At 40.8% G+C, this 14,416-nt stretch overlaps 1 protein-coding gene across 1 annotated transcript in view; it reads left to right on the top strand.

The window, feature by feature from the left end:
- The window catches only part of LOC101853954 (cryptochrome-1), a gene marked incomplete in the record, with an annotated part of 53,198 nt that extends 40,240 nt beyond the window's left edge, over positions 1 to 12,958 (top strand). The window contains 6 exon segments of the mRNA XM_013085640.2: positions 456 to 626; positions 4,770 to 4,910; positions 6,687 to 6,838; positions 7,069 to 7,268; positions 10,706 to 10,747; positions 11,712 to 12,958. Coding sequence (XP_012941094.1) covers positions 456 to 626; positions 4,770 to 4,910; positions 6,687 to 6,838; positions 7,069 to 7,268; positions 10,706 to 10,747; positions 11,712 to 11,809 — 804 coding nt within the window.
- Positions 12,959 to 14,416: the final 1,458 nt, after the last annotated feature.

The following is a 14,416-nucleotide window of genomic DNA, read 5'->3' as shown; positions in this document are numbered from 1 at the left end:
ACCAGTGAAGAAAGGCGCTGAGCCCTGATGTGGTTTGCTCCTTCTTTCCTATCAAACATCTATCGTCCTTATCTCTCCTCCTTCTGTTTTGTGTATGTTACTCTCTTGTAACACATCTATTCTTCGGCACTTGTATGACCTTATTGTGTTACATGTGCCGTAAAACACTTACTAAAACTTAAAAGAAAGAGGAGGAGGAGAAAAAGAGAAGAAGGAGGGAAAAAGGAAGAAGAGGAGAAGGAGGGAACAAATGATGAAAGAGGAAAAGAAAAAGAAGGAACAGGAGGAAAAGAAGAAAGAAGAGGAGAAGGAGTAAAAAAATGGAAAAGAAAGAGGAGGAGAGAAAGATGAATAAGAAAGAAAAAAGGAACAGGAGTAGGAGGAGGAGAAATAAAAAGAGGAGGAAAAGAAGTAGAATAAAACATAATGACCCCGTTTGTCTCCACGCACACCAGGTGAAGAAAGGTGCGGAGCCCCCACTCGCCCTGCACGGCCAGCTGTTGTGGCGAGAGTTCTTCTACACGGTGGCCACCAACAACCCCAACTTTGACCGCATGGTGGGCAACTCGATCTGCGTCCAGATCCCGTGGGAGCACAACCCAGAGGCTTTGGTCAAGTGGGCAGAGGTATGTCCTCGCTTTCTCTCTCCGTGTGTCGTGTTGTGTAGGGTCGTGTAGCGTAGCGTTCTTGTTGTCGTTGTCTTTCTCTCTCCCCCTTTTTTTGTTCTTTTTTATATATCTGAGTGGTGGCTGAAACTTTCTGGAGTCTTGGCTGAAAGTCTAGTTTTGTTTTTGTCTTTTTGAGAAATGATCGGATTTTTGTTTTCTCTCTCCTGTGGTTGAGATTTGTTTTTGTGTCTTTTTAAATTTCTGTTTTCGTCTTTTGAGTGTGCTGGATGATTTATAATAAATAATGATAAAGGAAAAAATGACAAAATTCTTTCAGCTTTAGAAAATTAACCTGAAGAGTTCACAGAACAGAATTGGGTAAAATAAACTTCAGCCCTCTGTTTAGGACTTACTTGATCAAGTTCCAACATCTGGTGCTGCCACTCTCTGTAGGGCCATTGTGGGTCACCAGGACATCTTGGGCAAAAGTTGTCTTTTGTGGTCATCCATGGTGTCAAGGGCTCAGTTGTTTGGTTCTTATACTGGCAACTACATATAATTGTGGATTTGAATCCTGGTGTGATGTTGGAAGGAAGAACAGGAACTTGCGTCTTGTCCTCCAAATGAGTTTTGGCAGGGTGCAACTATCTTTGTCACGATGGAACCTCTGTATCTGTGTGGGCGTGTGTGTGTGTGTTCTGTGTGGGCGTGTGTGTATGTGTGAGACTGTATGACTGTGTGTAACTGCATGTGTGTTGTATGTTTGTGTGTCTTTGTATGACTGTATGTGTGTGTGTGTGTGTGTGTGTGTGTGAGAGAGAGAGAGAGAGAGAGAGAGAGAGCACAACTTTCATGCCTCTTTTGACACACTGAACTTCCCCCTTGGCTTTACTAATAAGTGTGAGCATCGAGAGCAAGGGAGAAGGATACTGGAATTTCAACAAATTGTTAAATAAGAACGAATCTTGTCATCAGAAGAACTCAAATTAGTACACAGTCTACTCCCTTTTTATTATTTGTTTGAGCAAGAGGCTGAATTTTTATACAATTGCTTCAATATAGATTACATTGTAGAAGTTCTTTCTCAATAAAGACTTTTTAAAACTTACATCGCAAAGGACATTTGATACGAAGAGGAGCTCATCAGAACGTGAAGCCTCCATGTTTTAAAAGAAATTCTCAAACAGTTTGGAGAGAACGTGAATTCGTTGAAGTTTTAAGAAAAACTTTATAAATTGTGAGTGTGTGGTAGTGTCCTGAATACACGGACGCTGATTCTACATCCCATTGACTTGAAGCAAGGAGCTGCAGTAATGGGTATACAGTCTCTGAAATGTGCTTATGGCTTTGGAACATTTCATGTTTGAGTTGGGAAAATATTCAAAGCTGCAACATTTAAAAAACATTTTTTCATAGTAAGATTTTAACTACATTTACATGAGTATGATTATAATGAGTGTATGGAGGTAAAGAGTTGAGCTACCCCGATTTGCTGGTAAAATTATTGTGGTCCTTCAAAGTAAGCAATTCAAACGATATGGTCATATGGAACAAACGGATATGGTCATATGGAACAAACGGATATGGTCATATGGAACAAACGGTATGGAAAAAATGATATGGTCATATGGAACAAACGATATGGTCATATGGAACAAACAGTATGGTCATATTGAACAAACGATATGGTCATATGGAACAAATGATATGATCATGTGGAACTGGGACGTACACAGCACACAAGCACTCTGTGTCTAGATAGACTGCTTGGACGCGTGAAGACTTCCCAAAGATGTTGCTGCTGTGTTCACGTTCTGAGTGTTTCAGCCTCGCTTTGCCTAGTCGGGTTTGTGATCGCAAAGGTTTCTCCGCAATGCAACCTGGGACGTCATCGCCAGGTAACCGCCTCGATGTTGTGGAAGTCGCCTCAGTTGTGATGAGCGGCCAGTGGAGGGTGTGGTTCTGTCCGTCTCATGATGCGCTTAATTCTCGGATGTAGTGTGGTGTGGTGTGGTTTGTCTTCTTCTCTTTAGAGTGTAAAGTATTATGACTCGTACAACGTTCTTGAATGTTGAGCAGATGTCTATCATAACGATGAATACAGTCGAAACTGTCTAAGACGGCCACCCATTGTTGAGGAGAAAAATGAACACATGTGAGGTGCGCTGACAAAATGAGTTACTTCTCGGATTTTAGCCGTATGGAAATTGATACATCAACTTTATAGGTGGGGTTTGCACTATTTGTAAGTCTGGAAAATATAAAAAACACTGTCGACTAGAACAAAATAACATTGATTAAAAATATATAAATCTGACCTCAGTGTCAATTTTCGGTCAATATTTCCATTCTTGGATAGCAAAAAGTAACTCATTTTGTCAGCACGCCTCACATATTAGACAGATGGCCTTCAGACTTACTTTCATTATGATGTGAAAAATACGCAAGGGGCAAGGGGCAAGGGAGGAAATGGGACGTGGCTGTTTGTACAGGTGATTGATGTATACAGGTGGCCGTTGGAGCAGGTTTGACTGTATTGTCATCTTTTGTAGACTTTAAAAAAGGTTTTTCTGAGAGTATGAAGATATATCTCTGGAGTTAAATGAATTGCAGTGTTGTGTGACGTCCGCTATTGTTGAAAGAATAAGAAAATGTGAAAGGTATGGCTCATACTTGGCTGCAAATATATTTTAACTCCTGCAGAACTAGTGAGATATTTACAACAAGTAATATTAATAATGATGATAATACATAGCATTTGTATAGCACATTTCCTTGTGTGACAATACTCAATGAGCTGTACAAGACATAATATCTGGCTTAAAATTACATGCAGCCTTTTTGCACCTGGGTATGGGAAGTACAATCTTTATTTCATAGCAGAAAAACTGTGACCTCAAATGAGGTGTAAAGTCACTGTATTTGAGGACAAGATATGAGACCCAAAAATATTTTTTTTAAGGGGTGAGGCTCAGTAGTCCACAAGCAGTGATTTGATGAGCAGGCACCTCGCTTGGTGGTTTTGATGAGGATGGGTTGGGTTGGGGGGGGGGGGGTCTACTTTTGCTAGATCAGATTCTCTGTAGACAATTTGTTTTTTGTGAGAGATGGACTGATGACATAATTGAATATGAAGACGGAAAAAAAACCCAACATTCGATCTTTTTCCGCCTTTTAAACCAGAGATTGTAGCCTGTGAGTGGGACTTAAACTGTGTGGATTTTTCCCATCTAATTGTCTGGAGAACAGAATATTTCTATCGTTTTATCTTCTGCTTGGCACGGTATTGAAAGACAGTCGATAAGAAGGATAAAAACAGGTTCATCCGTATTTGTAAAAGTAAGATGTAAAAGTAAAGTGTAACGTGATTCAATTTCCCGTGACTTTCCTGTATTTGCTTGTTTTGTTTTTTCCTGTATTTGCTTGTTATGTTTTTTGCCCCCTTTTTATTTTTCTCTCCCTCCCCTTTTTCACTGATTATCAGGCTGCTCAAATAGAATTAGTGTTGTGTGTGAATGTTGTAGCTGTGTCCCGAAGGTGGTTGAAGAGTATTTTAATGTCATCCTCAGTCAATAGCTCTATTTGCTGTGTTCGCATTTTGTGTCATGTGGTCTTCAATCGATTTATTGCTGTTAGCATTTTGATGTGATCTTCAATGTCTCTATTGCTGTTAACATTTTGATGTGATCTTCAATGTCTCTATTGCTGTTAACATTTTGATGTGATCTTCAATAGCTCTATTAGTCTATTGCTGTTACATTTTGATGCGATCTTCAATAGTTTTATTGGTGTTAACATTTCGAAGTGACCCTCAATAGCCCTATAACTTTTAGCATTTTGATGCAATCCTTTCCAGCTCTATTATTCCTGTTAACATTTTGTTTGATATGGTCTTCAATAGCTCTATTGCTGTTAACATTTTGATGTGATCTTGAATAGTTCTATTCGCGGGCAGTATTGCATACAGACGTTAGTCATTTTTGGCAGCCTTTAAGATTCGTCTGTATGCAATACTGCCCACGTATTGCTGTTGACATTTTGATGTGATCTTCAATAGCTCTATTGCTGTTAACATTTTGAAGTGATGATGGAGTCCACTGTAATTATTATTGAATTAAATAAGATGTTCTTTAACGTCTCCCGCCTCTCCTATGTCTGTAGGGCATGACTGGCTTCCCGTGGATCGACGCCATCATGGTACAGCTGAAGAAGGAGGGCTGGATCCATCACCTGGCTCGGCACGCTGTAGCCTGTTTCCTCACGCGTGGAGACCTGTGGATATCCTGGGAGGAGGGCATGAAGGTACGTGCTGCTGGCGGTGTTTGTTATCATTTGTCAGACTTTTCGGGGTTTTTTTTTGGTCAGTTGTCATTATCTGATTTTTGTATGTCTTTGTCAGTTGTCATTATCTGATTTTTGTATGTCTTTGTCAGTTGTCATTATCTGATTTTTGTATGTCTTTGTCAGTTGTCATTATCTGATTTTTGTATGTCTTTGTCAGTTGTCATTATCTGATTTTTGTATGTCTTTGTCAGTTGTCATTATCTGATTTTTGTATGTCTTTGTCAGTTGTCATTATCTGATTTTTGTATGTCTTTGTCAGTTGTCATTATCTGATTTTTGTATGTCTTTGTCAGTTGTCATTGTTTTACTGTTTGCTCGTTGTCAGTTGTCATTGTCGTTTTGGTTTGTCTTTTTGTTTTTTTGTGTCAGTTGTCATTGTCGTTTTGGTTGTTTTTTGTGAATTTTTTTGGGGGGTTTTGTCAGTTGTCATTGTCTCACTTGTTTGGTTTTTGTACCCTGCAATAGACAGCGAAAGATCTTGTCAGTATGTTAGTGTTTTAGGGCCTGTAAAATGGCAGCTTGCACTGTATGCGTCCCAGGAAGTTGAAGTTGTTTCAGAATGCTATTGGGTCTGCTGGGGTAATATAATAATGTAGATTTTAAAGCGCATAAAGCTTGCTGTTGAGGGGGGAATTTGCGCCATAGATAGTACATAACAAGATGGTCCACTCAACCAAAATTATGTCCGCAGGAAGTTCGCTCTTTGCTTCAGATGGCGCTGCAGTCTGTTTTGAAGCTCTCTTTCTTTCGTTTTTTCAGAAGAAGAATAGGAATAGCACCTCCTTGCATGCGCAGATCGACTGCTGTTCATCAGCAGTTCGGGTTCGTTCAGTGTGGAGTTTTAGGTTTTTAAAAATTTTAATGACCTCTCGCCTTTCATTCTAAAGTCAAATTAAACGAAGAAAACAATCACCCTTTCCTCCGGAAGACATTTTTTGTCAGCATAACCATTTTAAAAAGGGTTCTTCCGAAATTTATTCAAAAACTTGCTAGTTTCACTTTGATTTTTTAAACTCAAGTAGGGTAACTCTGTTCGCAAAGGGTGCGCTTTTGCGAAGAGGGCGCCACCGAATTTTGAGGACACTTTTTTAATTGGCTCAAAAAGAGAAGTGGCCCCTCTTGTTATGTAGACTCTTTGTTTGCGCTATACAAATGCAATCTATTGTCATCCCCTGAAAGGCAGAGTTGAAACAGACAGCCTCTCAAATTGTATTTGTTGTGCTGAAGTGAGCATAAAATAGTTCCCTTCAGTAGGTGGTTGGCGGGTGCTCTGGTGTGTTGGGTGGTTGGCGGGTGCTCTGGTGTGTTGGGTGGTTGGCGGGTGCTCTGGTGGGGTTTGCTCCCTTTTCCTATCCAACATTTATCTTCCTGATGTCTCCTCCGTTCCTTCTCCTATGTGTTTGTTACTATTTTGGAACACCTCTCTTTGGCGTCTTATTTGACTGTTTTGTGTTATGAATGCGGTAAAACACTTTCTTAAACAAAATCAGTGTGTGGTTGGCGGGTGCTCTGGTGTGGTTTGCTCCTCCTTTCTTTTCAAACATCTATCGTCGTTATCTCCCCTCCTTCTTTTTTTATGTTTGTTACTCTCTTGTAACGCCTCTAATCTTCTGGCACTCATATGACCTTATGCAGTTGCGAGGGCCGTAAAACCTCTACTACTAAAACTAGACTAGAAAACAAAATCAATTATATGAATAACTTTTCCCTCTGCCTCTACCCCTTCCCCCCCAGGTGTTTGATGAGATGTTGCTGGACGCGGACTGGAGCGTCAACGCCGGCATGTGGATGTGGCTCTCCTGTTCCGCCTTCTTCCAGCAGTTTTTCCACTGTTACTGTCCCGTGGGCTTTGGCAAGCGGGCCGACCCCTCGGGAGATTTTGTCAGGTCAGTTAAAATTCTCAGTAGGATTTATAATGATGATTAAAAAACAAAAAAAACAAAAACAGACCTAACCTGAAACAACATTTATCTCTATTCAAGATGTGCAATACTTTTTAAATACTGTAATATTCAAAGGTTGTCGTCTCAGATCTAACTTACGGCATACAAAATTGTGATAATTTAAGAATGGGTTAAGAGTTGAACCGAACATTTTATTGTGTGTGTGTCCACAGACATTACCTGCCGGTGCTGAAGGCTATGCCCACCAAGTATATCTATGAGCCATGGACAGCCCCAGAGTCTGTGCAGAAGGTGGCCAAGTGCATCGTGGGGAAAGACTACCCGATGCCCATGGTTGTCCACTCTGACGTCAGTCGCATCAACCTTGAGAGGATGAGACAGGTGTACAAGAGGCTGGTGCTGCAGTCGTCTAGTGAGTACAGCTGTGTGTGTGTATGTGTGTGTGTGTGTGTGTGTGTGTGTGTGTGTGTGTGTGTGTGTGTGAGAGTCACATCAACCTGGAGTGGACGAGACAGGTGTACAAGAGGCTGGTGCTGCAGTCATCTAGTGAGTACAGCTGTGTGTGTGTGTGTGTGTGTGTGTGTGTGTGTGTGTGTGTGTGTGTGTGTGTGAGACAGGTGTACAAGAGGCTGGTGCTGCAGTCATCTAGTGAGTACAGCTGTGTGTGTGTGTGTCTGTGGATGTGTGTGGGAGAGGGGAGGGTGTTGAGTGTGTGTGTGTGTGTGTGTGTGTGTGTGTGAGTGTGTGTGTGTGTGTGTGTGTGTGTGTGTGTGTGTGTGTGAGTCGCATCAACCTGGAACGTATGAGACAGGTGTACAAGAGGCTGGTGCTGCAGTCTTCTAGTGAGTACAACTGTGTGTTTGTTTGTGTGTGTGTGTGTGTGTTTATTTGTTTGTTTGTTTGTCATATGTAAGTGTACAAGAGGCTGGTGCTGCAGTCGTCTAGTGAGTTCAACTGTGTGTTTGTGTGTTTGTGTGTTTATTTGTGAGAGAGAGAGAGAGAGAGAGAGAGAGAGAGAGAGAGATGCAATATAGGTGGTGCAGACATTTGATTATTTTCACACCTGTATCTGGTGAGGGAATGTGTTCTCTGTGTAAGCTAACACTCTGCGCGGGTCCTTGCAGTTTTAATTTGTAATGACGTTGAAGGGTGCAGTTTTTAAACTCTGCCTCTTTACTACCTGTCTGTGGTTTCTGTTTGTCCGTCTATTTTTGTTCTAGATCTAAGTCCTGAATGACTTATCATGTCACTGTGATTCTCTTCAGTTTGAACAAATTTTTAAAAAATTCAAAAGAGTTGTTACAAGAACATCTGTATACTGGTGAGTTTACATGCTGACTGGTACTATATCTTTTCTACTAAAGTTGTGTAGAAATGTGGACTGTTTTTTGAGGACTTTGTGACTTCCTCAAGGGGGAGAATAGGGGAGGGGGGCATTGTAGCTGATTGTGTTTTCTATCACTTAATATGTGAAACTACTGAGTCAAAATTGTCCAAAATGGCCACCCTAGGTTGAGGAGAAAAGTGGTTATCTTAAGACAGGTGGACATAGGACCAGGTGGTAGGCGGATGCTCTGGTGTAGTTTGCTACTTCTTTCCTATCAAACTTCTGTCAAATTTATCTTTCCTACTTCTTTTTTGTGTTTGTTACTTTAACACCACTTATCTTCAGGGCTTACATGACCCAGTTCTGTTGTAAGTGCTGGAAAATGTTTACTAAAAAAGACAGATGAATGTCTTGAACAGTGTCATTATGATGTTTTTAACAAGGCAAAAGGGATGTTGGTCTGTGGTTTGTACAGGTGATTGTCTTGGACAGGTTGCTGTAAGAGCAGGGTTGACTGTAATCGTATTTAATTTTACACGAACCGTTCCCTGTGTTTGGAAATGTCTCAAAGTTTGTTTTGTTTGTTTGTTTTGTTTTGTTTCCAGGGCAGGAGAGAGAAGTCTAATGTAACAGGGTGCATGTTTTTCTCATTTGTTCTGTTTGCTCGCCCAGTCGTCGCCTCCGAACTATTTTGTCCAAAGTGTACTTAAATAAGGAGGCTCTTTGGACAAAATAGTTCTTAGGCGACAAAGTGTCAAGGGCGATAAAATATAATGTCATCAGCAAGCTGTTCAAATGTCCTTAACCCAGAAAGTAAAATTTTTCAGGAGAGAGAAAAAAAGACAAAGCTGTTTCTTTCCTTTAAAAATTGTTCCAAATTTTTGTATCTTTTTTTGTTGTTGTTGTAAATTTTCATTTAGAATTTAAATTTTGACATAATATTTCGGAGATCATGCAACTGAATTCACAGATTAGGTAACTACAATTAAAAGAGAGAGAGATGTTTCAAAATTTTGGGTTAGTACATTTGAACAGGTGACGGATGCGATGATGTTCTATTTCTCTGAGTTGAGTTTCTTCTATGATATCCCACATGCTCATCCGAAAGAATGTCAACTTCTTTTTTTTTGGTGGTCTTTTTCTATATGATCATTTTTTTGGGTCTACCTTGTTTTGTTATTTTCGAATGTTCTTGAGGAAAAAATGCCGGCTGTTCTTAGATCAACAGTGTGGATAAATCTAGTTCTACGTAAAGATGGTGTGATCCAAGTTCCAGTGAGATTTTTTTCAGATGCTAGATTCACGAGAAGTGTGTTTCCCACTCGAAGGAAAAAACTGTTGTGTTGGAGGTTTGACTCCAGGAAGCTTTTAGAACATTTCTCCAGATTTTTGTGGTTTCCTCCACAAGGCTAGATTCCACCTTCTTTTAAAAGCTACTGCCCATGGGGGAGGGGGGGGGGGCGTGTTTTTGCACCAATGACAACACTAGAGTTGATGTACGGTCAAAATTATACAAGACGGCAATCCATTGTCAAGGAGAAAAGTGGTTTGTAGACAGGTGGATGTCTTGATCTGTGTCATTATGATATTAAAAACATGCAAGGGTGGAAGTGAGAAGTGGACGTTTGTACAAGTTGGATCGTTCTAGCAAGAATTTATTTATTTATTATTTTTTTTACTTTTAGCCTTTTTTTTTGGTCTTTGTTTTTTTTATTGGTCCTTGACAACCTTCCCCTGTATGCTGTATGGCCCATATGCTACAGTTTTGTTGATTGTCTTCCTCCACTGAACTTTTGATGTTTATGTTTGAACTGAACAGACGTCTCTACTTCAGTAGTTTTCAAGTTTGCTTTGTTGAGAGCTCCTTTCAAATTTGCAGTTTCTCTGGGGGGGGGGGGGGGTTTCTTATCCTCACCAGTGCGTTGAGAAAGTTTTACGAAGAATGTTTTTATCGTTAATTTGGATTGTCTTTCTCAGATTATTTTACTTATTTTTTCATTGTTTACCTGTCTTTTTTTGTCCAAACTGTTCCTTTTCTTACTTTTTCCTTTTTTATGAGAATGAATTTGCATCTGAACTGTTTTGATAGAAAGCTTCAGTGTTTTGCTTTTCTTCTAAAAAGGTATCATTGATAGAAATTTTAATGAAACTGAAACATGTGGCTTTAATAAATTCCTGTCTTGCTTCTCAGAGAAAAAAAAGTCTTCACAGCTAAGTCAAGGACTGTTTTGTGTTGTCGTTGCCATCTTTTCAAATCAGATTGCAGGATTCATATTTCCTTCTCACGGTTTCATAGTCATATAGGACTAAGAATATTGCAATGTTGTTATAAACTAGCTGTCTAAAATTGTTGGTCACAAAACAAAGTAATCTGACCGAATGGTTTGTAAGTGCATGTTGGAAGATTAATATATATTTCTGTTTGACATGATGGCATAGAGGATAATCATGTGTTTATTCCCTTCTTTTTTGTGATAAAGAACATTTTTTTTAAATTGTGATTTTTTTCTCTCTCTCTCCAGCGAGCAAAAGAATGTTCCTCGATCTACCCAAAATACCGAAAGGTGAGTCATACAAAATTGGCACTTGATCTCTGAACAGCATAAGCCACCAGTGTTATGCAGCATGCTAGCAAAGTTAGCCTTTTGGCTGTTACCAAACGGAACAATTTTTTACAAAGAAACCCTACATGGCCACCAAGTATAGATATACAGATGGTTCATTAACCTTATTGTGATGTATAGTGTGGCACAAGGAACGTTGCAGAACTTTAAATGGGAACCTTTGGGATGTAAACTCTTGATTGATACTTTTGGCTTTAGCCTGATGTGTTGGGAGAGAAGATATTGTTGGCTGAGGGCTAGAGGGGTAATGTCCTCATTCCTTGTTTTTTGAGAAAAATTGATTTTTAGAGGAAGGTGTTATAGGCAATTCTTGTACTAGACCCTTTGGGGAATTGTGATTGTGGCAAAGCTACTGGGTAGATTGGTTTGATCTTTACAGACAACGCGATCTCCGTGTTTTCTTGTCCTATCTCCATTTTTAATAACAGTGAAAACAGTTCATAACACAGAGTGAGCTTAAGAAGTCACATTTTCAATGTAAAAAAAACAACAAATGGAGCTAGGACAAGAAAGCACTGAAGTGGGGACATAATGCTATGTCATCTATTATCTTATTTATCAGGCCGAAGGGCTTGAACCGAGACGGCCTCTGGATAAGAAAAGTAAAGTGAAAGTATCTCATTTTTGGTATTTTGGCCAAAATGGACGTGGCCACTTATGGCTCTTATTTCTTTGATCGTTTTACGTGTAATACTTTGATCGAGGGTGTCGGGGAAACTCTGAGAAAACATAATGTCACAACTGAAAGAGCTGCAGAGCTGGCCTACCATAGAAAACTGCATCTCCCCTCGACGCTTAATGGCAACAGAGGATGAAATAATAAAAGTAAAAGTAAAATACTTTGAGTAATGATTTTTTATAGCAAGTGACATGAATGTTTTTTTTCCTGTGCTGCCGTCCACAGTGAGCATGTTCCTGAGCAAGGCCAAGATGTTCCTCAGCAGCTCCTCGGACGACGAAGTCAGCCAGAAACAGCGACGGAGGAAACAGGTGGACGAATGACACACGCCCGACTCGGTCCCCGTGACCTCGCGTGACGCAGCAAGGACAACAGCACGCAGCCACAAGTGGGACAGGAACAACAGCTCAACGCAGCAACAGCATGCTGGGTAAAAAAACAGCTCAGTCCGCGTGCAGATCGAACAAAAGACAGACAGCTTTTTGTGGCTCCGGTGGTTTAGACGAGAAGTGCGCAGTGAGTGCCCGTCACCGACTGACGTGTGAGAAAATCGTACTGCTGCGTTCTGTGGGACTGACGGGCCGGGCCCTCTGAGCTGTGTGCTGGTGCGTGTGGTGCGTACCGGTGTGTGTGTGGTGCCTGGACACTGTTCACTGAGGATGTTTTCTAGCATGAAACAAACGGTCACAGACCAAATCACCAAGAAACTAAGTTGACTATGACTAAGTGAAGATTTCAGAATTTGGTGAAAGACTTTGTGTAACATTGGTTTGACAAGTTTTGTCTTCACTGGAGCAGTTTGCCAGGTGGCAGGGACTTTGTTGATGGGTGGATTGGGAACATCTGCCTGATTTTTGCTGGATAAAAGTTGTGAGTGATGTGAGAGAGAGATTTTTAAAGACCTGAGAACATTTTTTGGTAGTCCGGGCTCTGTGTCTGGCACCCGGATCTTGGTAGCGGATTATGTTGTTGTGTTGTTATTGTTACTTCTGGCTATGGATACCCGTCCCCACACAACTAGAATACAGCGTCACCGTCGCTGGAGGGGAAAGTGATGTGTTTCAGGACTTGTGGAGGGTTGAGGTTGTTCTCATTTCTCTCCCTCGTTGGGATTGTTTATTGTTTGTTTTTTAACGCTGAGACAAACGTAAGTGAAGCTGGTGAACTGTTGTCTACATGTTGTTATGTTGGAAATGTAAGACAGCTGGAAGAGACAGCCCGCATATTGTGGGAAGAAAAAGCGTGCGGTGGCACGTCAGATGCTCAGGACAGAGCCAGTGTTCTGTGTGCGCGAGATCTCTCCTGTAGCTCCAGAATGTGACCGGTGATGTTTGGGATATCTCGTGCCAAAGTGTCGCCAGTGACATAATTTTTCCAGTTCAGAGGTGCCGATTCTTCTGGAAAAATCTGGAAATCTAAATTTCTGAAATTGTCCGGTGTGCGCCTTACTTCAGGCTGATCGTCGCAAAAAATATCTCGATACTAAATGTATTGGACACTAATACGATTGGTAGATTTTGAGTCCCTGTGTGAGTGTTTCCACGGGGTCCTAGCCTGTTGGAACCTCTGCCAGTTGAAGCAGCAGTGGAGAAGTAAGCGGTTCGGGGAAATCCATGGTGGGGCCACCACACAATGATGAGGCGTGTTCTTGTTGTCCATCTAGGTGAGGTTGTGAGAGAGGGAGAACAGAATCAAGAAACGCACACAGCCAACTGCCAGTGGAGATCCACAGCCGTGAAATCACATAGTGTGTGTGTGTAAAGTCCCGTCTTGTTTTTGATTCCGCACGGCTTACACTTGTGTATTTTTCAGTCTTAGTAAGGTTTTACGACGCTCACAACTGCCTACGGTCATATGAGGGCCATCGGCTTGTTGTGTCTAGTGCCGCCTCATGTTGGCAGACATATATATATATATGTGGACCTTGCAGCAGTCCTGCGTCTTTTCTCTTTCCGTGGGACTTTTTGAAAAACATCCCATCACATCGAAGTGAGTCTGAGTGCACGATGATTCAGCCAGTGCCTGCTATATGTTCATTTGATCAGCTTCATAGACGTTGTATCTGTCGTTAAAACGTGAACCATCAGTTCTCTCAGTTTCAGTGTGTTTTGTGAATTTTTCGTGGGTCAGAAGCTTGTGAATGGTGGAGTCTGCTTATAGAAAGTTACATGGTAAAGTTGAAGAAAACATTTGATCTTATCTGAATAGGTCTACTATATACCCACTGATAGTACAACCTAGGGTTTAAGGTGTATCTTAACTACAAAATTGATGTCACTCTGGTATGTAGTGCATGTAAGGTAGGGGGGGTTAATCTCTGACATGCTGTCAAGGGCTTGTTGGGTACTGCGTACTTTTCGGACCTTTGGGTTTTTTCGATGGATTGTGCGTGTTATAGGCGAGTATATATATGCTAATTATATTGCATATAATAGTGCCCGTCTAGGTTTTAAAAAGATTCTCAATTTTTGCTGAACTCAACCATACAAGTAAGTGTGGTCCCTTCAGGTTTGTTGCAGACTTTGTTGTTGATATGTCCGTCAGAACGTGTGATCATCTTTGTAAGTGATTTTGTATCACAGTAGCTTGCATTGCTGGAGGTCTCTGTGAGTTCCTTCCAGGTTCTGCAGGACTGTGGCGAAAATATAGACGTCTCCATCTTTTCTTGTCCTCACACGTTGAAGATTTCACTCGAGAGGAATACTAAGGAATATTTTTCAACTTTGATAAATAAGGCAGTGCATGTAAATTGTTGATGCAAATATATTTTGTATGCTGGTCTTTTCTTTAAATATGAAAATATTTCCTTTCACGAAACATAGTTCTAACGTAATAATACTTGTTGTAATGGTAAACATGTAGCCTACTGTGATGCAATACCGATCATAGTTGCAGCAGTTTTGTTTGTGTTTTGTTGGGGGTTTTTTTTT

Source organism: Aplysia californica, unplaced genomic scaffold, assembly GCF_000002075.1.
Source record: "Aplysia californica isolate F4 #8 unplaced genomic scaffold, AplCal3.0 scaffold00393, whole genome shotgun sequence".
NCBI classification, from domain to species: domain Eukaryota; kingdom Metazoa; phylum Mollusca; class Gastropoda; order Aplysiida; family Aplysiidae; genus Aplysia; species Aplysia californica.
The sequence above is the reverse complement of the archived record's forward strand: the minus strand, read 5'-3'. Positions and strand labels throughout refer to the sequence as shown.